General features: G+C 41.1%; 1 protein-coding gene across 1 annotated transcript; it reads right to left on the bottom strand.

Annotated features, from left to right (window-relative positions):
* Positions 1 to 376: 376 nt before the first annotated feature.
* Positions 377 to 26250, bottom strand: KASH5 (KASH domain containing 5). The gene is made up of 13 exons (XM_060281241.1): positions 26175 to 26250; positions 25513 to 25629; positions 24481 to 24661; positions 23504 to 23665; positions 22966 to 23095; positions 22512 to 22562; positions 22047 to 22124; positions 21877 to 21933; positions 20843 to 20902; positions 18156 to 18220; positions 16030 to 16117; positions 15515 to 15619; positions 377 to 508 (listed from the first exon to the last, which is right to left on the bottom strand). Exons 1-13 carry the CDS (start codon positions 26248 to 26250, stop codon positions 377 to 379), a joined length of 1302 nt encoding a protein of 433 aa, XP_060137224.1.

The following is a 26250-nucleotide window of genomic DNA, read 5'->3' as shown; positions in this document are numbered from 1 at the left end:
GCTTCCCTTAAAGATGCCTAAAAATGCAACATTTGAAAACTGACAATAGTCTACTTTTTTCCACAAGTCTCAAAAATACTGGAATGTTAGATCCCGGTCAACAGAGTGTTTATCATCTATTAGGTGGGAGCAATGAGCTGTCTGAATGTCCCACAGACTTGGCAAAAGATAATAATTGTGAATGTTGTGTTCACACGAAGATTAAACTCAAAAGTGGTTCACTCCATTTATTTTTTACAGGTTCTTTTATCTGTCTTGCATCAGGACTTCTTAGCAGCTTCCTTTTCTCTCCACAAACTAGGAAAGGGAAGGGTGTTAGGTAGGTGGTGGTTGTAGGTACTGCAGTTGCAACTGAGGCCAAGAGCATCCCTTGGGTTCAGCCCAGGCAGGTTGCTGGTTGAACGGTAGCACGAAGGACATGGCAAGCAGTGCAATGAATGCAGGGAGCCCTAGCAGAACCAGATTCCAAAGGATGTGCAGTAACAGGCAGCTGGATGAGACAAGAAACCTGTGTGGAGAGAGGACATTGTGCCGTTCTTATGCCTGTGGGATAATTTCATACCACCAACTTCAACAAACCCGTACCAGTTAACAAGTTTTTTTTGGGGGGAGGGGGTGATAAGGAGACAAAAGCAAGGAGGAAAGTTAATGGAAGCAGTTGTGGTTTTCAGATAAGGCAGCAAGATCTCAACAAAACCAACAACAGCAAAGTGTAGCAGGGTGTGCAACATTGAACCACCCTACTGTGGCCACCTGGGAACAGGTAGTAAAAAGTGTGAAACACTAATACTGCCAGGAATGTAAGAACAATTATGTGCAGCTTTCTTGTTTATGTGAGGGCCACTGGAGGGTCTTCTCCACCGGGACGTATCTTGTATTACCATCACTGGTGGTATGGGGGGGGGGGGCCAAAGACTCCAGAACAAGCTGTGAGGATCCACCCACTATGACCTCATCCTTACTTGGACCGTGCATAACAGGAGCAAAAGGGAGGAACTCCCCCTGCCAAGGGAAGTTGTGGAGACCAAGCAGCAAACTTCAGCACTGGGCAGGAGGTGTCAAGTACTGCAGCCCATGTTGGTATAGTTGCCTTCTTGTGTTGTCAGTTACTGAGATTCTAGTCAGGAGGTAGGTAGTGCATTTCATTTCTCCATGTCTTTTTAGAGACAAGTTCAAAAAGCTATGTCACTTAGTGACAGAAGCTTGGCAGGCCATTGGACAACTACCACTGAGCCCCTAAATCAGCGATTTCCACACCGTGTGTCGCGACACATTAGTGTGTCAGCTGCAATGTGCAGGTGTGTTGCGTGAATGCCCCCCCCCACTCCTCCAGGGCTGGAAAGGGGTTAGTTTAACCTCTTGTTTGCTAGTAAAACTGAATGACTGTGTTGTGAAATGATGCATGTCTTAAAAAGTGTGTCACCAACAAGTTTAGAATGCTCTGCCCTAAGTCATGCTGCTGGGGAAGTCTGCCAGTATCAAGGTCCCTGGAGGAAGCCTGCTACCCCAGAGAACAGAACAATGGCTAGGTTCATAGTGTTTGATGGAGCTGGTGTTGAGCAGATAGTCTATGGCTTGGAGACCACAGGCCTCAAGGCCATCTGCCCACTCCAGAGCTTTCCCCCAAAGAGCTCACAGGCATGAGGCTCTAGTACTTCATTCCTAAAGGCTGGGGTGACAGAAGTCAATAAAACGGCCATTTTTTGGACAGACAAGGCATAAACTCTGCCTGCCCAGTAGAAGTTTACTCCCACCAGAGGGACACTTTCTAAATAATTTGATTTTCTGAACCAAAGGCTAGAAGGACAGCAAAAAGGAGTGGCCAAGATGTGCTTGGGAACCGAGTAGAATAAATGCATACTAAGAGGGGTGGGAAAACTTAACAAAAGTTAGAGCAGATAAATACTCCACACCACTTGGATGGATTCAGACTCTGGTTTATAAATTTGTTAAATAAATTAGAATACAGGCTTTTTTCTACTCTAGCTATGTGCAGTGAGGAATCCCAAAGTGACACTACTGCAGCTCTCAAGAGAGAAATTAGCAGGAACCTGGATGTGTGCATGGAGCTGGAGTGCACATTAACCTATCTAGCTTTAGATGTTACCCAAGTGGGACTGTGCAGACTTAGACCGCATATTGGGACTATCCAGAGAACATGAAGAAGGGTGAATGGGCTAGCTTCACACTTTGTGTCCCTTAATTTCTATACCAACAGGCAACTACAGTATAGTTTGCCTTGAAGCGATACTAACTGCCTGGGAACACTTAGTCCTAAATTCAAATATGCAGGGCTAAGCATGGTTACTCAGTAGTGGAGGAAAGGCACCCTACTTGGGTCTAAAAGTGATCCCCTTTAGTATTCACAACACCTACAGTGTATGGGGTCACAATACACTGACAGTGTCTTCTGTGGCTGAATTCTAGCTCTGCGTTGATCTAGACAGCAGCTGTAAGAAATCTGCTAAAGGTGAGGGATATATATATGGACATAGGAAGGAAGGGAATCTACTTCAAGGTGAAATGCTCTATAAGGCCACATAACCGATATGGCAGGAAAGTTTTTCCACAGCATAAATCTTACAAAGGAGTTCTAACAATGAGGCACAAATCACATTCTTGTCAAAACTGTCTGTGACAATTGCAGTAGTTCCTGACCTTTGAAGCAAGATTTCAAACAAGTTTTCATCTGACTTCTCCCTAACAGTTGGGATTAGCTCTCCACGCACTGGGACTAAAGCTTGTTCCTGAGAGGCAGTTGCAGAATATCTGAAGAGCCAAGCACATTAAAACACCTCATATGTCAAAATACTTCATTTGGAAGATTTAAATTGTTTCCTGTCATTTGTTGCACCACAGAAGCAGATGCATAAGTTTAATAATTCATCTCATCCTGAACATGGTGCTTTAATTTGATTTCACCACTATGCATCTGGTATTAACAGCAACTGTACAGTGGAGAGGATTACAGTCAGGGATTTGGGCAGCAAGGCATATTATTTCTGTTTTCCTTACAATTAGGGCTAATCCAGGAACAGGCTTGTGCCTATATCCCAGCTTCAGACAGTCCTTGAATCAGTGCAAGAAACCAACTGTTCCTAGAGCATATGCTATATAAGTAATTTTCAGTTTCATATTGCTTTCCAGACTGACCTATTTGAAATTGATTCTTTAAATCTTCTGTGTGGGAGATTATGCTCATGTTTTGCTGATTAGAAACATGATTACAAAGTGTAGTATGATACAGTGCCCTCCATTGTACTTCAAGTAGACCACCATATCTTGCCTAATGGTAGGGGCCAACATGCACACTTACGATTCTGCTGAGCTGAGCGGTGTGGTTTCTGGAAAAGTAGAACACACAGCCTTGGGGAAAACAAAATTGATTGGTGTGATGAAGACATTTTTTAATGCTAATTAAACAAATTATGTCTACATACTAGCCTTATTATTTCTCTCCTGTCTGAGTCTCTGTTACTTTGCAGTGTTTGATACACCAAATGACTCCTTGTGACATTTGAAAGTTTTAATTATTCACAATGCTTTAAAGAAATATGCTCCACAAAGCAATTCAAAAAGGAACAAAATCCTGCCAGAAAAGCAGGTACAAATGCTGTACCTAGTCTATGTGCAACCATTACCCACCCCCAACAATTTTACACAGCCTTGAACATACTTTTCACAGTATGCAAAGTCATCATGCAATTGCAACACATCAAATGCTCTGTAGCTAACTATGTAGATGAAACCAAACTTTTTGAGAGTGTTAACAAACATTCACAAGGAAAGTTGTCATGGAAAAGAAAGGCTTATTTAGCAAACATATCACCTGAGGTACATTTCCTATCCTTATCCCTAAAGCAGACTTCTTATAATATGTTGTAATTTGCATTCACATTCCAGTTACCTTATCCAGGATCACTTCCAGTATCTTACAATTTCTTGCTCTTTATCTTTCAGTAGTGGTGGGGAGCCTGTGGCCCTGTAGTTGTTGGTAGATTATGGGCTCCCATAATCTATTACTGACTAGGGCTGATGGGAGTTTGGGGTCCAGCAACTCTAGAGGGCCACGAGTTCCCCACTCCTGCCCTGCAACTTCTTCCTTGGTTTTTTCATCCTGCTTCCCCCTTTGGCCCTCCAGATGTTTTGGGACTACAACTCCCATGATCCCTTGCTAACAGGACCAGTGGTCAAGGATTATGAGAATTGTAGTCCCAAAACTAGTTTGCCTATGCTGTACTACAGCTTAGTCCCCAAACCCAGATGGTGGGTGCAATCTCTTCCCATTGCCACTTTTAAGAGATTTATTTTGAATCCTTTGGCCGTCTTATGCCTGTTTCAGAACTGAGTGCTAATATTTTTCTAGGACTGTTGGACTTCCTTTTTCAGGGGAGGTCAATAACCCCCATGAGGACCAGAAGAGGAATGACTGCTGGGAGGAGTGCAGAGAGAAAAAACGCCATGCTGCACCTGTAGAAGCAAAACCAAATGCCTTCCTCTACCTCAACAGCAATAAAATATGTCTCTCCCTTCTCTACAACCACAGCTGGCGCTGTAACTCTCCAGTTTGACTTTACCCCTGAGGGCAAACTCTTCCATTGTCTCCCAAGACGCAAGGGGGAACCTCTCTGTATATGTATAGAAAAATAACATTTCTAGTAGAAAGCACTGAACACTTTTCACTGGCATGTTAGCATTCCATGCTGTGACAAATTGAAGCACTTTTGAAATGTTTATTCCTGCCCGGCTGGCAAAGAGTTAACCCACCTCCAGCCTGACTGGCATAGAACTCTGATGGGGGCGGGACTGTGCCCGGTTTGAAAAAAGGAGGGAGAGTCGGTTTGGTGAGTTAGGAGGGAGAGGGAGGAAGGTGTGGTGTGGTGTTATGTGGTGGCTTGTATGAAGACAGTTAAGAGGCTAGGAAAACTTAAAGTTAAATGTTTGACTGAGTTTATTTTGTAAAACTGGAACAAAGCTAATTAATAAATGACACGTTAAAGAATCACTTATGTTTTTAACACAATAAAACTTCATCTCTGTTTTTGCCAACAAGAGGTCCGTTTGTATTTTTCCAGCGAGGTACCAGGACTCACAGCCGTGGTGACTCAAGAGAGGGCCAAACTCACCTCAGGCAGGGAGGTGGTGGTTTGTGTCCTGAAGTTACACGGAGGAGGCTTAGAAGGGTAACCTGAGGTGCCAAGAAGTTGCCAGAGTGCCTAGGGCAAACTTCTACAGCGGGGGAATCCAACTGAGGGAGACCCTTTACAGGAGGCAAGAGGTTATTCCTGGGGGACAGCCTAGAGTTTCTTAAGGTACCAGGCCACGTAGGCTGGAAGGCTCTCCTTACTTAGAAACCCATTAGGAAAAGGGGTTTATTTTTGAGGCGGCAGGAGAAGAGGGTGGGTGTTTTCCCCTCTGGATTCCTGTGTCGCAGTGATAGTAAGGTAGAGTGGGACCCGGGTCGTCACATTTTTGGTGGCAGCGTCGTGATCGAAATTCAAAGCTCACGCGCCTAGTTTGGTTTGAGTCTGTCAGGATTTTCCTGTGAGGAAAATGACTCACGTAAGAAAACCCAGAGAGGCAAAAGGAGATGAAAGAACGGAAGGGGCTGAGGGAAGCCCAGGTTCTGAGGTAGAACTGATGAAACTACGAATTGAGATGGCCCGAATTGAAGCTGAGAGGGAAAAGATAGCAGCTGAAAGTGAGAGGGAAAAAGCCAGAATTGAAAGTGAGAGAGAAAAAGCCAGAATTGAAGCTGAGAGGGAAAAGATAGCAGCTGAAAGTGAGAGGGAAAAAGCCAGAATTGAAAGTGAGAGAGAAAAAGCCAGAATTGAAGCTGAGAGGGAAAAGATAGCATCTGAAAGTGAGAGGGAAAAAGCTAGAATTGAAGCTGAGGAGAGAATGCAGTCCGAGAGGTTAAGGGTTCAATTAGAACAGGACAGAATGAAGCTTGAAGAGATACGTTTGCGATCAGAATTAACTAGTAGCCCAGTTAATAATGATAGTATCGCAATTAATTTAAAAAGGTTCCCCAAATTTGGAAAAGACGATAATGTCGAATCGTTTCTATTTACCTTCGAACGCGTTTGTGTGGAATTTCAAATACCTGAGGAGAACTGGATGCTTTATTTAAGACCTCAAATTTGTGGGATACTAAGTGAAATTTATGCTGACCTGAGGGAAGAAGAGCTGTCAAGTTACCAAGTATTTAAGCAAAGGGTCAGGGTTCGATGTGGACTCACGGCTGAACAAAGCAGAAAGGCTTTTCGTGAGGCAAAAAAGGAACATAAAGAGACTTATGCCCAACTAGCTAGCCGCTTAGATAAATTACTTGACAGATGGATTCAAGGGAGTGGAGTGAAGGACTTTGATGAGTTAAAACAATTAATTTGTTTAGAACAATTTTTTAAGCAAATCCCTAGCAATTTACGTTGGTTCTTGAGGGATAAAAAACTGAAAACTGTGGCACAGGTTGCCGAGGTCTTAGACGAACTACAAGGAGATTTCAATGAAATAGCATTCCCAAAACACTCACAGAAGGGTAATCCATGGAGAAACAGAGAAAATAAAGACAGGCAAGAAAATTTTCCTGTCAGGGAATCAGTTTCTGACAAGACAGGGTCTAAGAAAATCACTTGTTTTTTCTGTAATCGTGAGGGCCATGTACGTGCCAGGTGCCCCCTGCTGGTTAAGTCGCAAACTACACCTTCTGCAGCTAAACAAGTAAAACTGGTACCGTGTTTCTCATATTATAAGACATGTCTTATATTTATTTTTTCCTCAAAAAAACACACTATGGCTTATTTTCAAGGGATGTCTTATTTTTTTCCTCCTCCTTCTGCCGTGGCCGGCATTGCTGCTACGCCTATCACTATGTCTTATTTTCGGGGTATGGCTTATATTCCTTGAATGCTTAAAAATCCTGCTATGGCTTATTTTATGGGTATGTCTTAAAATATGAGAAACAGGGTAATGCAGTCTCAGGAAAATAGCTCGCCTCAGACAGAAGGCTCAGAGAAAGCGGACAGTCCAGCTGAGACTACTTCTAAGGTCTTGCAGGTCTGGAGGGCTGAGCAGGAGTGCAACCAAGATTACATGGAGCCAATTGAATTAAATGGTCAGGTTTTTTTAGGTTTGAGGGACACAGGAGCAGAAGTCTCACTTGTCAAATCACAATTTGTTCCAAAGGAGCAGTACCTCAAGGGTCAGTCCTATAGTTTAAAAGGCATATGGGGCCCACATTTTGAAGTACCATTAGCTGAAGTTGATATTACCTACAAAGGATTTTGTGGCAAATGGAGAGTTGGAATCCTAAATGAATTGGAGGTACCCTTTTTAATAGGGAATGACCTAGCTAGTCAGAAGCACCGTATTCAAGTGATAACTAGGTCACAGTCTCAAGTCACTGAGAGTAATCCTCCTGCAGTTATAGAGTCACCCATAGAGCCTGGTGAGGATGAAGGGCTGATTAGCGTGCCAGTGGTCCAGGAGCACGGTGCCCAATTCTTGAGTGATCAAAAAGAGGATGAAACTATAAAAGAGCTGTGGGGTAAAGCACAAAGTCCTACTGCAGAAGTAACTGTGGAGAACCCCTGCTTATTTACCACCATTGAGGGAAGACTGTATAGAATTTCTAGGAGGAGGAAAACTGCTGCGGTTTGGGAAAGGAAGAAACAGTTAGTGTTGCCAAGAGCTTACCGGTTGCAAGTGCTACAAATGGCACACGACGCACCCTCAGCAGCGCATCTAGGCATTAGAAAGACTAGTGATAGAATCCAAGCAAGATTTTACTGGCCTGGGATGGGCAAGGACATCAAAGAGTATTGCAAGTCCTGTGTGATCTGCCAAAAAGCAGGCAAAAGAGCGGACAAAACGCGAGGCTTGTTACAGTCTATTCCCGTAATTACTGAGCCCTTTTCCAGAGTAGGAGTGGACATCCTCGGGCCTATCTCCAGAGTTACAAAAAGGGGGAATAAGTTTATTTTATGCCTCGTGGATTATGCTACGCGCTATCCAGAAGCAATACCTCTAAAGGACATTGACTCAAAGACTGTAGCAAAAGCCCTCATGTCGGTGTTCCTAAGGCTGGGATTCCCCAAAGAAATTATAACAGATTTAGGGACATCCTTCACGTCCAAGACCATGGAAGAGCTTTTAACTCTTTGTGGAATTAAGCATGTTAAAACTACGGCTTATCATCCACAGTCGAATGGCTTGACAGAGAAATTTAATTCGACCCTGAGCCGGATGCTAAAAACCTATTCCATCAATCATCCTAACGACTGGGATGAGAGGCTGCAACACTTCCTATTTGGTTATCGCGAAGTGCCGCAGGAGAGCACAGGGTTCAGTCCTTTTGAACTCCTATTTGGACGACAGCCACGAGGACCCCTAGACTTGATGAAAGCAGCGTGGTCAGGGGAGGAACAGATCGACAGCCCTGATGTTGTGACGTATCTACAGGAGCTGCAGAGCGACCTTCAAGAGCTACGGGAGCAAGCTGCTCACAACTTGCAGCAGGCACAGCGTCGACAGAAGCAGTGGTATGATGCACACGCAAGAGACAGAACTTTCCAGCCTGGTGACAGTGTGCTCGTGTTAAGAACAAGACGTCGAAAGAAGTTGGAGATGTCGTGGGACGGTCCCTTCAAAGTGGTCGAGAGGATATCTGCGGTGAACTATTTGGTAGAGTTAGATGGGGAAGGGAACCGATGTAAAAACTTTCATGTAAATTTACTTAAGCCTTATTTTGACAGAAATAAGTTGGTGTTACAAGTAAAGGGGAAGGTGACCCAAGGGATTCATTTAACTGGGTGGGGAGAGCTAAGTAAGGGCACAACTCTAGCAGAGGTGTCATTCGACGAAGGTCTGACCCCAGAGCAAAAGGAGCAGTTAAAAATAGTCCTAGCTCAGTTTGCTCAAATCTTCTCAAACATCCCAGGGAGGACCAGCCTAGCAACTTATAAAATAGACACAGGGTAAGCACATAAGTGGGAAGGAAAACATCATAGCGGACGCTTTGTCTAGGTATATTTTTGAGAGGTATAGAATGGTGCAAAGTATTATATGAAACGGTAATAACCCTAGCAGAACATTTGTGCTTAGGAGTTATAATCTAACACATGCCAAACATGGTTTATTTGTGTACAAGTTTATGAGATGTTAATTTAGTTGACTTTGTAATATGAATGTTATAGAATGCATTGAAGTATTTTGGACCCCAAGCCCATTGCTTTGGCATTGCTCTAGTTAATTAAGAGCAAGCCGACGCAATGTCTTTGTGGTGGGGGAGATATGTGACAAATTGAAGCACTTTTGAAATGTTTATTCCTGCCCGGCTGGCAAAGAGTTAACCCACCTCCAGCCTGACTGGCATAGAACTCTGATGGGGGCGGGACTGTGCCCGGTTTGAAAAAAGGAGGGAGAGTCGGTTTGGTGAGTTAGGAGGGAGAGGGAGGAAGGTGTGGTGTGGTGTTATGTGGTGGCTTGTATGAAGACAGTTAAGAGGCTAGGAAAACTTAAAGTTAAATGTTTGACTGAGTTTATTTTGTAAAACTGGAACAAAGCTAATTAATAAATGACACGTTAAAGAATCACTTATGTTTTTAACACAATAAAACTTCATCTCTGTTTTTGCCAACAAGAGGTCCGTTTGTATTTTTCCAGCGAGGTACCAGGACTCACAGCCGTGGTGACTCAAGAGAGGGCCAAACTCACCTCAGGCAGGGAGGTGGTGGTTTGTGTCCTGAAGTTACACGGAGGAGGCTTAGAAGGGTAACCTGAGGTGCCAAGAAGTTGCCAGAGTGCCTAGGGCAAACTTCTACAGTGGGGGAATCCAACTGAGGGAGACCCTTTACAGGAGGCAAGAGGTTATTCCTGGGGGACAGCCTAGAGTTTCTTAAGGTACCAGGCCACGTAGGCTGGAAGGCTCTCCTTACTTAGAAACCCATTAGGAAAAGGGGTTTATTTTTGAGGCGGCAGGAGAAGAGGGTGGGTGTTTTCCCCTCTGGATTCCTGTGTCGCAGTGATAGTAAGGTAGAGTGGGACCCGGGTCGTCACACATGCGCAGGTGGTTTTGTTGGTTTTTTAAATATACAATTCCTCCTCCACACATCACATACACCTGCTGCCTAAAGCAGGACAGTCAGTCTGGGGCAAGTATTATTATTTATTATTGACTTATTTAAGGTATAAACTGGCCATTTTTTCTTTTTTAAAGAGGCACCTTCACCGCAGAAAAATGATGAAGTTGGCATCGCCAAGAATGTACACCAATGCTTTTCAGAGGTTCCACAAAAATATGGGAGAAAGGAGTGATTGCTTCTGCTGAGTTGTTGTTGGCATCCATCTGTCTCGAGAGACAATGGAGGGTGCCTTCAGGGGTGAAGTCAAGCCACTGCATTAGCAGCAGCAAAGTGACCTCCCTGGGACACAAGCCTGGGCTGTGTATAGAGCCCCATGGCTACTCAAACAAGACCCCCCTCTCAGACTCGCTGGTGTAGTCCAAAGGAAAGCAGCGCAATACGCTTGGCACCAGCTTGACTGCAGGAGTTGCCAGAAGGAGGCATACAAAGTGCTGTCCAACCATCTTTGGAACTAAAAGGTTGGTAATCCACAAGGCAATGCAGCTGACATCTATCTCTTTCATTGGAGGAGTATGGTTTCTTGGCATACGTGTACTTTCAGCTGCCTCATTCCAAGGATGGAACAACCCAATGATGGAGGCTGTTCCCACAAAATGAAGGGAAAATAGAAGGGTATCTAGTTCCATCAACTATAAACAGAGGAAGGAGTGATGAGTCTTCTTACTGGTGTGAATCTTTGGCCTTCTTCAGCATCATTCAGAAAAGGAAAATCTGCCTCTGAGTTTTCTTTTAGCTAAAATCCAGTACAATCAAACAAATGTTGAGATGATGGAGTCAGGTGGTGGCTGTTACGGTAAGCAAGCCCCATTTGCAGTAAATAACCCAACATGGCAAGTAATTGTGATTTTTGTATAAAAGGCACTAGACTCAGATAAAGGTTTTTTTCTTCTTCTTCTTTGTTTGATCCTTTTCTCATCTAATAGAAAAGCAATTACCTTTCAACAAGGTACAAGCTACCGTACTTGGGTAGATGGAAAAACAACTCTTTGGCCTAGGAAAGGGTAATTTACAAATACAATGTGGTAGAGACACATTATCTCATTGTAAAAAAGGAATTTTTCATTAGTCTAAATAGAATGAAGAGAGGCTGTCCACTCTTTTTCTTTTTGTTCATCCTAGCTTTAGGACCATTAGTTATATGCCTTAGAACAACACCAGACATCAAGGGAGTCCAAATTGGAAAACAAAACTATATGATTGGACTGTTCACTGATGATTTAATGATTATGACACCTGACCCGCTGAACATGGAAGCAGCAAGACTTCAAGAGCTTAACAACTTCACAATACTATCAGACCTGCAGGTTAACTTCTCAAAATCTGAAGCTTTATGCTTCAGTGTACCACCCAGGATCCAAAATTCATCCACAGAACTCACAGGCATTCGACTCTGTCACACGAAGCTAAGATAGTTAGGAATAAGTATAACAAGAAACCTTAACAGACTCTATTCACAAAACTATCCCCCTGTATGGTGGATAATTCTTTAAACTTTGGGGGGGGGAATCTGGTATTTTTCTATGTTAGGGGAAGAGGGGAACTTTGGAAAGAACTTAGAATGGCATATTTTAAAGGTCTAACAGCCTATATTTCCATGCTTTACCTTGCTGCATATTTTGTGCTTTTAAATCTCTGCTGGGGTTATCTCACCAAAGAGTACTTGCCCTAAACCTGCATGTTGGCATCCAGGGAATTCTCCTCTTATATACCTATTTTTTTCCCTTGCCACCAACAAGATCATCTGAGCTTTGATCTGGGATGCTGATGATAGGCTGAGTAAAGTATGTTATGTGCTTCATTATTATTATGATAAGATGGGTGACACAATTGATTCTAACTGAAAGGGGAAACTCCAGCAATACTGGATTCCTGCTTTCTGCCACTGATCTGTATATTTTTTTAAGCCTGTTTCCAACTGTGTGTAGCTGGAAAGAGATTAGAATATTGGTGCCCTCCCATTCCAGACCTTCTTTATCTCTGATCACATTCATATTTAGCTGAAATATGTGAAAATTTTACCAAGATGTCTCTCAGTTTGTTGTTGTTGGACTGCAAACTATCACCACAGTGATAAGCATTGTCAGTGTCAGTAACAGCTTGTTGTTGTTTAGTCGTGTCCGACTCTTCGTGACCCCATGGACCAGAGCATGCCAGGCACTCCTGTCGTGCACTGCCTCCCGCAGTTTGGTCAAACTCATGTTCGTAGCTTCGAGAACACTGTCCAACCATCTCTTCCTCTGTTGTCCCCTTCTCCTAGTGCCCTCAATCTTTCCCAACATCAGGGTCTTTTCCAAGGATTCTTCTCTTCTCATGAGGTGGCCAAAGTATTGGAGCCTCAGCTTCACCATCTGTCCTTCCAGTGAGCACTCAGGGCTGATTTCCTTAAGAATGGATAGGTTTGATCTTCTTGCAGTCCATGGGACTCTCAAGAGTCTCCTCCAGCACCATAATTCAAAAGCATCAACTCTTCGGCGATCAGCCTTCTTTATGGTCCAGCTCTCACTTCCATACATCACTACTGGGAAAACTGGGAAAACTATACGGACCTTTGTTGGCAAGGTGATGTCTCTGCTTTTTAAGATGCTGTCTAGGTTTGTCATTGCTTTTCTCCCAAGAAGCAGGCATCTTTTAATTTCGTGACTGCTGTCACCATCTGCAGTGATCAAGGAGCCCAAGAAAGTAAAATCTCTCACTGCCTCCATTTCTTCCCCTTCTATTTGCCAGGAGGTGATGGGACCAGTGGCCATGATCTTGGTTTTTTTGATGTTGAGCTTCAGACCATATTTTGTGCTCTCCTCTTTCACCCTCATTAAAAGGTTCTTTAATTCCTCCTCACTTTCTGCCATCAAGGTTGTGTCATCTGCATATCTGAGGTTGTTGATATTTCTTCCGGCAATCTTAATTCCGGCTTGGGATTCATCTAGTCCAGCCTTTCGCATGATGAATTCTGCATATAAGTTAAATAAGCAGGGAGACAATATACAACCTTGTCGTACTCCTTTCCCAATTTTGAACCAATCAGTTGTTCCATATCCAGTTCTAACTGTAGCTTCTTGTCCCACATAGAGATTTCTCAGGAGACAGATGAGGTGATCAGGCACTCCCATTTCTTTAAGAACTTGCCATAGTTTGCTGTGGTCGACACAGTCAAAGGCTTTTGCATAGTCAATGAAGCAGAAGTATATGTCTTTCTGGAACTCTCTAGCTTTTTCCATAATCCCGTGCATGTTTGCTATTTGGTCTCTGGTTCCTCTGCCCTTTCGAAATCCAGCTTGCACTTCTGGGAGTTCTCGGTCCACACATACTGCCTAAGCCTGCCTTGTAGAATTTTAAGCATAACCTTGCTAGCGTGTGAAATGAGCGCAATTGTGCGGTAGTTGGAGCATTCTTTGGCACTGCCCTTCTTTGGAATTGGGATGTAGACTGATCTTCTCCAATCCTCTGGCCATTGCTGAGTTTTCCAAACTTGCTGGCATATTGGGAGTAGCACCTTAACAGCATCATCTTTTAAAATTTTAAATAGTTCAGCTGGAATATCATCACTTCCATTGGCCTTGTTATTAGCAGTGCTTTCTAAGGCCCATTTGACTTCACTCTCCAAGATGTCTGGCTCAAGGTCAGCAACCACACTACCTGGGGTGTACGAGACCTCCATATCTTTCTGGTATAATTCCTCTGTGTATTCTTGCCACCTCTTCTTGATGTCTTCTGCTTCTGTTAGGTCCTTACCACTTTTGTCCTTTATTATGGTAATCTTTGTACGAAATGTTCCTTTCATATCTCCAATTTTCTTGAACAGATCTCTGGTTTTCCCCATTCTATTGTTTTCCTCTATTTCTTTGCATTGCTCATTTAAGAAGACCCTCTTGTCTCTCCTTGCTATTTTTTGGAAATCTGCATTCAGTTTCCTGTATCTTTCCCAATCTCCCTTGCATTCGTAAGTAGAAACATTCGTACGTAGAGTTATTCATAAGTAGAGGTACCACTGTATTCATATTAAACTTCCCTACTGCTAATTATGTCCCTGTTAGCTCCCTACTGCTAATTATGTCCCTGTTGTGCACCCCACAGGAAACCTAATGGGCTTTTCATTTTTCTGGTGCCAATGCCGGAGTCCCGCTTTCCCTTGAAAATGAGGCTGATGGGCCATATGTCTCTCCAAACTTTCAGCGTTTGCTTTGCTTCTATGACTTGCCATGGCACAAACACCCATTTACACTGTCAGCATCTGGCTCATATATGATTATGGAGGTAGGAGAAAAGGTTCCTCTTCAGTACAGTACAACACAACAAACAACATCTTCCCTTCAATCAACTGGATAGCAAATGCTCTTTAAATAGGAGGAGGAGATTGATTAATACTGTAAACAGTGTGCTTGTCTTGTGCAGCTTGCCGTCTTCCAAGCTCCTACGTATAACGTGGCTTTCTTTCCCCCCACATTCATGTCCACTAGTATATGTCCAAGTTAACAGGGGTCTTTTTCAAGATGCAAGGACAGGGCATGCTTTATCAACACCCACCCATACAGTTCTCAGTTACTCCCCTCCAATTGCCAACAAAATGCTACTGCAGCTTGCATAATAAAGAAGCAGCTTGATTTCACAAAACCCCTTTAACAAATAGGGCAAGCGAGAGCACAACTGACTCCACCCCAAAGGCATTAGCCACAATGTCCAATTCATAAGATTTCTGGTCATGCACTCTTCTTAAGCTGAGCAGGGAACTTGTTCATATTTTCAGCACCATAACTCTACACCTACACAAATTCCTACATGTTTACAGCAACAAAAAGGCAACAAGTCCCATCCACACTTTGATGTGACAGCAAATGCATGTCTACCATCTGGAAGCCACAGTATTCTTGGTGCTTTTGCTTATGTTCCAATTTGTAGACAGAGAGAAACAGACCAGTGGGAGGCTGCTGGAATAATGAGCCACACTGCAAACTGGGTCCTTAGTATTAAAGTATATCTTGGCAGGCCTGAAAACTGGAGTTCAGAGAAAGGTTACCAAGGTAATGAAAGATAAGACTATGGATCATGCTCTGCTTTCTAGAAAAAGAAATATATACAGCACCTGGCCCAACAACACAAAATTTGAGCTAGCTCCAGAGATCAGTAGGTATAAAGTTATTTTGAGAAAATTAGAGGCGTGTGCTATGGGATGGGGTGGTCAGATCAGTTTTTGAGATGACTTTCCATTTTTGAAACGGGGTCAAAGCTTAAAGTGCTGCTTGGTGTGAAGTCAATCTAGTTTCAGTATTACTAACAGCATACTGGTAGCTTTAACTCAGCAGACACGTTCTCTGGAATAAAAGGAAGAAAACTTTCTCATTATTTTTCTTACCACTTGTGAATTCCACACTCACCCTGTCTGCCAAAGATCCAGTGTCTCCTGAAGCCAATGGATCTGTCACCAAAGATGTCAACATCCCACACAAAGGACTAGGCAAACCAGCCTCCTCGCCAAACTGCTGCTGAAGACAGCAAGGGACTATCATCATTTTATAGCCCAATAAATCTTAAGCCTTTCTTCAACATACACTTCTGTGACACAGGTGCTGCTTTTCTCCAATACACAAAAGTGTAATATCTTGCTACTGGTAAAATGTTATTTTTCTCCCATTTAGCACAACAACAGCTACTACTATGAGTGTTGTAATTGTGTGAGTATCACAGGCTGGTATTGGAGAGTGCCTGCAACTGCAACATCACCAGTGCTGAACAACAACTCCCTTCAGACTAGATAAATGTGTAACCCTGTACAGCAAGCTTCTACCCAAGACTCTGGGTTTGTCTGAGTTAAGTATTGAGATCCTTTCCATTTAAGGTGAGAGCAATGGTAAGACATTCCAAGAAGCAATACTCATTTGTGGCTTCTTACTTTCTGTGATTCTTCAATTTCTATCCAGAGTGGCTGTGCAGGGGCCTGTGAGCAGGTCTTCACATTTTCTAGGAAATCTCCTGGCAGCCTGCATCAAAAAGAATGTTAACAGTTCATTGTGTCAAACCGAACTGCAAACAATTAAAATGGGAGGAGTTTACATGAATCTCTTGGCCACATAACTGAGGATCAACAACTTGCCTTGTAATTAACAAAGCAAAATAAACAATAATCATTAACATAAAAATAAACAACGCTATTAGTGCTCTTCTACACTAGAATTTCCTCTGGAATTTTCATGCTTTGCTCACTTACAATTTATGGGTCATCTGCATGATGTTATCAAATCATTGTCCTCCTGGGTTCTCCCTATGGTAATTCTGTCTTTTGTTCAGACTATACTACCACAATCACCACAGGGGTAGATCACCTTAGTACTATTCTTCTATATTTTTCAAAAGCTGTACAGTGATATACCAGGTGGGTGTACCTATCATCATGTATCTATTCTTTCACACACCTTCACTATTACCCTTTCCGGTCAGTGCTACTTTAATAGCATGCTTTTAATTTCTCTTTTAATTCACACTAAAACACCTTTTCAACTAACTATAGTTTAAAAAATATTATTAAAATATTTCTCCAGGACTGCTTGGTGTGCTTTAGTACAATTTTTTAAAATGAATTTTTAAAAACATGCAGCCTTTCTGGTTGGAATCATTTCTTAGTCGGTTAATTTGTGCCAAAACAGTTTTTTAGCTTAGCCTTCCTTTAAAAAAAAAAAAAGTTGTTATAATCCCACAATAGCACCTAAATAAAAACAAAACACTTTTCCCCTTTACTATTGTAGCAGGAGATCGGAGGTTTTATCAGTCAGTTATGAAAGATGGCAAGCTTGGATGCAACCCAATTTGTTTTTAAAAGGCTTTCTGTTTGTATCTGTCAAAGACTGTTTAGGTCTGGATAACATTAGGACAGCGAGGTAGGTTAGATCACCTTAATATTTATTTTTTCAGCTCTGATTTTAACAATCAAAACGACTCCTTTAGTAGAAGTGCAAACCCCTGTCTCACTAAAGTGCAAAGCAAAATTATCCATGTTCGTAACACACCCAGACCTGACCTCAGTGTCTCCCTAGCAAGTCAGAACAAATTATTTCAGATTCTTAGTGCTAGTCACAAAGAACTGGGTCACAGAACATGATGTGCGTGCGTAAGAGAGAGAGATGGACAGGTCTCAGAGAGGACAAAACTAATTTCTCTCCAGACAGCAAATTAAGCTGCATCTGTTCCGTTTCTTGAGCACTCCCAAGGTACAACTACCTGGAGCCAAAGAAATGATTCCCTAAACATTCCAGCTCCCTCTTCAGCTGCTTTGTGGACTTGTTAAGGAGGAAAAAGCTGTCTGCTTTCACTGTCTGAATATCTGCCTCCAGGGGGCACTCAATTTTAACAGCTTTAACAGAGCTTAATATTACACTACTGGAAAAGTATTGAAAAATTATTATTAATAATATAAATAATAATTTTATTCATGCCTTTAATTAAAATTTGTATCCTGAACCATCACTAAACCTCAAGGTGAAGTACCACAATTTAAAACTAGCACTTCCAAATACAAGGAAATTAAACAATACATGCTAAAACCCCATATGCTTCAGAAGCTTAATTTTATGCAATTAAATGAAAAGGTCTTGCTAACAATCCTCAAAAACATAATAGCTTACTTAGGGCTACATTCTGAGAATATGATTCATACAGAATTCAAGCTAATAATAAACAGGGAGCATTTTGATGATTGCCAGTTAAAAGAATGAAATAATTACGGTAAATCATTTTGAAATTGCTTTTGGGATTTATTTATTTTTGGAAAATTCAAAAGCATCTCAGTCATAACTAAGCAATTCTTAGTTATGATTTTAATTTAAAAAATATTTTGTTTAAATAATGTAATTTAATTTAATTTAAACAATCATTAAACAATAATGATTTTACAGGCAACTGTAACAAAAATCATAGAGCTATCCCTGGCTGGACACCACACCTTCCTTTATACTAGATACATCTGGGCTTGTGCTGTATCCTAACCACCCCCCAAAACACCTAGCTTATTCTGGCAACACTCACACGTATTGGTCTTGATAGGATTGGGACAGGTGTTCTTGAAGTCTGCTGACCTCCAGTTTCAGTTCCTAATGGAGATCACAAAGAGAACCTGGTGCACATGTATGGTAGCTACTATACTAGCACAAAGAAGTGGGGAAGTCTGTATGGGTCCACCTTGCAAGGTCCTGTGTTCAATTCTGTAAACTTTTCAATGTTTCTTTTTAAAAATGTTTATTGAATTTTCAGTTTAACATTTCAAAATAAACAATTTACATAATACCGGTACCATATAATCAATGGCTTCCCTCCTCCCCCTTCCATGGTTCATTTTGTTTGCCTATTATACCTGCATATTTTACTATAACCATTTCAGTCAGTTCTCCAATTGTACAATACTCAAATATTAGTTAACCTGTTGAATTTATTTTAATGCTGCCAGCGTTTTCATCTGTGTGCAATTATTTTCAATATACTCAACAAAAGGTTTCCACACCTCTTCTTGCTCTCTTATTCTATATGTTATACCTGCTAGTTCCACAAATTCTACCATCTTAAACTGCCAGTGCTCCTTACAAGGGACCTCCCTCACTTTCCATTTTTGGACTAATAATACATGAGCGGCTGTTGCAGCATAGACAATTTTTTCTGACACCTGGGAACTTCTGCTTGAACTATTCCTAACAAGAATGCCTTTGATCTTTTTGGGAAAGTTGTTTTAAACATTTTTTTCATCTCATTGTAAATCATTTCCCAATACTCTTGAACCTCTTTACATGCCCACCACATATGAAAAAAGGTTCCCTCCATTTCTTTACATTTCCAACACAAATCTGATTCTACTTTATACATCTTAGCCAATCTACTAAGAGAAAGATACCATCTATGGATCATTTTCATGTGATTCTCTTTAAATGTATAGCATGCAGTAAATTTCAAATCATATCTTTTTTTCATTCTTTGAGGCAGCTTAAATTAACAATCAGGAACGTTTGGAATAATTTTAGGAAGTACAGTGGTACCTTGGTTCCCGAACAGCTTAGTTGCCGAACAAATCGGCTCCCGAACACCGCAAACCAGAAGTGTTCTGGTTTGCGAATGTTTTTCAGAAGCCAAACATCCAACATGGCTTCTGCTTGAGTGCAGGAAGCTCTTGCAGCCAATCGGAAGCCACGCCTTGGTTTTCAAACGGTTTCGGGAGTCGAACAGACTCCCGGAACGGATTAAGTTCGAGAACCAAGGTACCACTGTATATTAATTTTGATGGCTGAAATTTAACCTAGTAGGGAAAGCTTCATCCTTTCCCGTATCACCAACTCTTGTTAAATTTCCAGTTTAATATAATTAACTTGAAATAAGTTGAGATTTCTCACAGTCAGCCAAATCCCAAAATTCTCAACTGTTCATCCATGTTTTTGACTAACATCTTGGTCTTTTCTGTGTCTATTTTAAAACCTACAACTTCTCCAAAATATTTAATTTGCTCTAATGCCTTGGGAACACTTATGTTAGGTTGTTCCAATATTAACTCCACATCATCTGAAACTTTTCAGTTTCATTTGTTTAAATATCAAAGAGTTATGTTAGCATGTTCCTTTTCCTAGGGTAGCCTCTGCTATCTGTCATGATGAGCCTTTGGGATCAACAACTGTGAACCTGTTATTCATCATTTCCCATTCCTTATCATTATTACCAATTCTGACTTGGTTTTTCTGTGGTCATAGAATTTGATGGGGGATACTTCTGGTTAATACACAACTAACTAACTTCAAATATAGCTCCAGTCTGCTGATGGGGGCACCTGGATGAGAATATGTGATACCACTGTTGTAAGATCTGCACTAGCTGTCCATCTACTGCCAAGCTGGGATAAAGATCCTCATATTGTCTTTTGAAGCCCTGAACAACTTAGGTCCAGAGTACCTTGGGGACAACCTGAACCCTTATATCCCTGCTTGATGACTGAGATGATCTGCAGGAGCGTTGTTTGAACATTGTTGGTTGTTTCCCAAGTTGGTGAGGATCATTTGACAACAAGAAACCCAATACTTTAGTGTCATCAGCCCAGTATCGTGGAGTACTCTGACAATAGAGATTTAGCAGGTGCCTTCCATTTCAACTTTTAATCTCCTGCTGAAAACTTTTCTATTCCATCAGGCTTATGCAGGCAATTAAGAATACATATTTCCATAAAGGTAAAGGGACCACTGACCATTAGGTCCAGTCATGACCGACTCTGGGGGTGCGGTGCTCATCTCACATTATTGGCTGAGGGAGCCAGCGTACAGCTTCCAGGTCATGTGGCCAGCATGACAAAGCCGCTTCTGGCGAACCAAAGCAGCACACGGAAACGCCGTTTACCTTCCCGCTGTAGCGGTCCTATTTATCTACTTGCACTTTGACGTGCTTTCGAACTGCTAGGTTGGCAGGAGTTGGGACCGAGCTCACCCCGTCACGGGGATTCGAACCGCCGACTTTCTGATCGGCAAGCCCTAGGCTCTGTGGTTTAACTCACAGCGCCACCCGCGTCCCTACATCTTTCCATAGTAGTTGACTATTTTCTGATTTTAACATTTTTATATGTTTTTATTGTACGCTTTTACATTTAAAAAATAAATAAATAGCAGTATATAAATATCTTTATAAACAAATAATTTTTCACCCTAGACTGTAATATATATCACTCTAGATTCCTCCTAGTCCCACATTACCTGCACTACCATTCTGTATTCATCCAAGGTGACTGTTAGTTCTTCAGCATGTTTTGTTTTCTGTAAACATGAAACACAATCAAACATTAAAAATACCAAGCAAACAAGAAAGTAACTCAACCTCATCTCAAAGCAAACCATAATCTTACAGAACCTCTGTCACCAAACTACTTTTTCAAAATGTGGATGGTTTCTTTTCAGAACGAAGTTATGTCTAGCGATGAGGTTGCAGTGACACCTAGTGTTCCCTGAATACAGAGACAAGCCAAAGCTGTTAAAAATGTCAGAGGAAGGATGCATATACAGTACCCTGTTTCCCTTTTTTTAATACGTAGTCATAAAGTAAGCCATGGCAGGGTTCTTAAGCATTTGAGAAATAAGACATCCCACCGAAAGTAAGCCACCCTGTGTTTTTTTTTTTTTTTAGGAAAAAAGTTATAAGACGGTGTCTTAAAAAGGGGGAAACACGGTAATACTTCAAAGATTATCAAGTCATACAAATAGGACCATAATGTTTATCAATCATAACTTTAAAACTATTGTTTTTACCTGTGTGGAACTATAACCAGTCAAATAAAAGTTGTGCAACTAATCACAATTAATCAACTAAGATTTGTTTAATTAGGTGGCAATATAAAGTACAAACTAGCAACATATGTACTCATTCAGATAGCTTCTTTCCCAATGGAAATACAGGGAAATTGTCTTCATGACACAGGTGGATGCTACAAATGACTCCCTGTTCATACCACTGGAAACTACCACTCAATGGACTCCCCAATGTACAAAATTGTTCAATGGGTAACCTAGTAATTAAACCTAGTGTATTGACAGGATAGCAAGAACTCTTTTCTTCCATGCAAAGAGGTGTGCAACTTGAAACTTCACCACATTACAAACAATATGTGGTGCTACTACCGTATCATCCACAGTGTCAATGAACCCAGGAAAACAGATACTCCCAGACACTCACCTCCATCATAGCACCTTAATTTTAGACTTCCAATTTTTCATTTTTCCTATATATACCTCACCTCGTTTAGGGCAGCATCTTTGCAGGAGATAAGGTTTTCGTATTCAGAGATCTGGGACTGCAAGAAGAAAGCAGAATACAAATAGCTGCCCTCAAGTTATGGTCACAAAACCATACTACAAAAACAGCTGTCATCTGACAAATTAGTTGAACATGGATATTTTTAAATACCTTCATTTTAGCCTTCTTTGAAAACAGGTCTTTGATTTTACACTTTGAGCTTTCCTTCTCCAGAAGCAGTTTCTTGTTCTAGAAGACAAATGCAACAGACATTTAACATTACTATCTCCCATGTGCTGCATCAGTTTATTACATCTGAGTTTTTTTAGATTAATAAGGAAGATATGCATTCTGAAGGGGTCTCATGGTGTGTGCATATAGTGAAACAGTTGTGTGATGATATCCTGGAGGAGGACATGTCGTTTCTTGTATGGAATTTCATTATGCATGCAGTGACTTGTTTGTAATGGATGCTTATTCTCCATTGTGCAGTTGGTAGCTGAGATTTCACCTGTACCACAATGCCACAAGCAGCAACCTGTACTGAACCACATGCCTCATTTCCTTACATTTGGGTTATCCCACAGCTGACATGGCTGGTTTTACTTTTTTAAAGTCCCCATTGCCCCTGCTCACCATCTCCTGCACTTTATCCATTTGAACGGAGAGGAACTGCTGCTCTTTTACCTAAAGTTTGGAAGGGAATGTTACAGTTTGATTGGCCTGTATGAGGATCCAGAATTCCAATATAACATTTTTCAGCAAAAGCATAACCTGAAGTGGTTTGTGAAAGCTTCTTGTGCAGATATATTATCCAAACAGGCATAAACAGTAGTTTCTAAAAAGCCAGCTGTCACAAGTTCATCTAACAAGCTTTATAGAATTATCCACACACATAACACATTTGCATGTGTATTCAACTACATGAACTCCTTTCTTCTCTGTTTCAGAAGAACTGGCTGAGATAAAAACCCAAACTCCCCAACCCAAAATTCAAAATGTCCTTTGAATAACTCAAACAAACTAAGACAATGGTGTGTAGGCTTTACAAAACAGTAAAGTTTACCAGAAACTAAACTGAAGCACCTACCAGCTGTCGGGCTTGTGTGTGCAGTTTACTATTTTCTTCTTCCAGACTTTTTGCGAAAACCTTCAGATCCTCTAATTCATTTGCCATGACCCTAGCTTGTTCCAAGGCTTGTTGGGTGCTGTAATAAAGAATGGTGGTTGTTTAGTTTAGTTATAATGATCTGAATTATACCTCCAAAAACTCATCAAGCTAAGTGAGAAAGATCCAAGAACTGGAAACGAAACAGGGGGCTGAAAAGTAAAAGAGAAGCTTAATCCAAACCCAAACTTATGTTGAGTAGGTAGCATTGTACTCAAAAGGGAAGGAAATAGGGAATGGTATTGAAGGTAAGGAAATACATGCACATCAGAGGGTACAGTGTCAGATTACAATAACCCCTTTCAGCACAACCAACAGCCACTCAATATTCTATAGATTCAACAAGGCTCTTGCCCCACTTCCTACAGCCCTCTTTTCATTACTGACTAAATCTTCTACTATTTGCCTTCTTGTATTAGTCATAATTTATGATACCAGGTCAAGCACGTCCAACATTTACCCTCTCAGCTTCCCCTTCAGGTCACAGATCTCCTCAGAGAGTCTTGAGTTGAGCTCTTCTGCAGCCTCAATAGTCTTTTGCAGCTTGATGTTCTGCACTGCTAGCTTCTTGTTGCCATGTTGCAGATCTTGGATGCTGTTTGTTAGGTCTACAGCATCTTCCCTTTTGTTATGAAAAAAGCAGGTGGGAAAACAAGCCAGAATTATATTTTCCGTTTGTTTACATCATGAATAAATTTAGGACATCAAATCCTGTTTTTCCTTCCTCTGCAGGTGATCAGAGGAAGGTGGATAGCCTTCACCAAGACTGTTCTTGGAAGAGAGAAAATAATCCAAAGTAAGAAACATTTTGCATATCTAGTTATATTAGGCCTCACAGAACTCTTGGAAGGCAGGAAAGACAAAATTATTATATTAGTGAAGCTGGAGATTAATCTGAAAAACACAACATGTACAGCAACATTCCCTAAACCTGTGTCCCCAAAAAATACAACTCCAATCAGCCTCAACCAGCATTGCTAGTGGTCAGGGATAATGGGAATTGTAGACAAAAATCTTTGGAAAGTCACTACCAGGGCAAGGCTGGTGTAGAGTCTCTATTTTTAAAAATGTTACTACTATTATGCTTTCTTAAAAGTTGAGAAAGTCACAGATATTCATGTATCTTCTCCATCCTCCATCTATGCATGCAAGCAAGCAAGCAGCATTAGAGTTCAAGCACAAATTCCGACCAGGCAAAAATACATTGGGCTGGAGAGGAGCATGGCTCCAGAAGGTGTATGGCCTGGGGAAGAGTTCTGAGGGCCATTTGGCACCCAGGCCTGAGGTTTACCATCCCTACTCTAACTACTCATCATCTTAAAAGAAAATTCACCATGCCTCAGGATAGAATACTAACAATACAGACATCTCTCAGGGAATTTAATATTGAAACCAAGGCCATGTGTAAGGCAATATCTGACTACTACAATTACTAACCCCTCTTGTCGACAGTCTGAGATCCAATCTTTCATAACTGCACAGAAGGTAGAAAAATCAACAGCAATCCCTCTCTCTTGAGGGTCCAACCTCTTATATAGGGACCGAAACCTCCAGTCTTCGCAGTTTTGCCCTGTCATCTCCTGCAAGTATTCAATGATTCGGAAGACAGACACCTCTCCTATAACCAGAATACAGGTAGACAGAATTACACAGGTAGGTAGAAAACTCAAATATAAAAATTGCATAGAACAATAAATATGGATTTAGTTGTCTCTGCTATCTACCAATGCAAGCCATTATGATACGTTTTATATGTCTTTGTTTCTCCAGTTTAGAAAAAATGAGGCATTTGTAACTGATAAAATCGTCAGTCATAAATATATGAACTGTATATATAAACTAGTCTACATATCTGTATTGTTTTAAAATACCCCATTGCAGTAGCTCACAAAGCAATTTTGCTTGGTCTGAAAAGTAGTGTGAATTTATATTTAATTTTTAATCCATTAGCTTCTAGTCTCCACGATTAAAGAAAATGAGTGATGTATCAGGAACCAACCTTCAAGAAAAATAGGATTTTTAAAGGAATAGTAGCTTTGTGCCATTGCTTCCCTTTCCCACCCACTTCCTTCTTATTATCACTTATTTTCTTGTCTTTTCTTCAAAGTTTATGTAAAGTTTATGTAACTTTGAAGTACTGGGAGGAGTCCTGGATAATTTCTATCAATGGATGATTTTTATTTTTTTGCACATCCTAGTCAATAAAACTTTGTCTAAGAAGTTTTATTCTTTCTGCTAGGACTTATTGTCATTAAAGTTGACCTGGAATTGTGTTCTTCTTCAATATTCAATATTCAATAACCTTCAATGTTAGGTTCACTGACAAAATGACATATAGCCAAGAGTCTATAATATATAACCTGATGCTAAACTATTCTGAAAGGTATTTGCACATCTTAACAAAAAACTGATCTCCCAGCAGTTTTGAAAACTGATAGTTTTCAACTGATATTAAAAAAAACTTGCTACCTGTTTGTTCTGGATCACAGGCCTTGAATGTGCATTTCAGAACATGTTCTTCAGAGCATTGGCCTGCATTCAGGGTGATATTCTTGCTGCTGACGCCAATGCTGTCCCGTGGCATTGCTAAGGAACATGGGGAAGTAACATTTATATAAATGATGTTTTCCCCTAAGCCTAGATTATCTGCAGACCAAGTCATCCTTCTGGGGCTGTTATGAAATGTACAGTATTTACAATCCCATTACTGAGGTGAGGGCATCTCGGTCTGCTTGATAAAACCTAGGTAAATCAACTGGGTGGAAACTATGGAGGAAATCATATGAACTGGGGTGCTTCCAGATGACCTTTTTACTGAGCCTGCATCTTGATTTGTCTGCAGGGAGATTTATTATGTTACCTCAAAGCAAGTGTTAATTCAAACTTTCCAGTGCATTTCCCCATCACTTTCCTTTTCATAAAAAGTCTGATCTTTTGGGGAAGCAGGTTTGTTCCTCCTAATCAATTATAACTGTGTGACCTGAATTTGCTGATATGTGACTGAATCCCAACCAAAAATGGCAACAGTCTGGAAGTGCCCTAAGGAAGGGGAAATGGTTCTAGGAGCAGATGTTTCTGACGCAGTTACAATACTGTTACATGACTGGCAGCTTAGAATGACCAATGCCTACTTTCATTGGACAAGAATGCAGTTAACTGTCCAACTGCTTCATTTTCAAGTGACTTGTGATAAATATCCTCCATCAT

The sequence above is a fragment of the Zootoca vivipara genome, chromosome 13, assembly GCF_963506605.1.
Source record: "Zootoca vivipara chromosome 13, rZooViv1.1, whole genome shotgun sequence".
NCBI classification, from domain to species: Eukaryota; Metazoa; Chordata; class Lepidosauria; order Squamata; family Lacertidae; genus Zootoca; species Zootoca vivipara.
The sequence above is the reverse complement of the archived record's forward strand: the minus strand, read 5'-3'. Positions and strand labels throughout refer to the sequence as shown.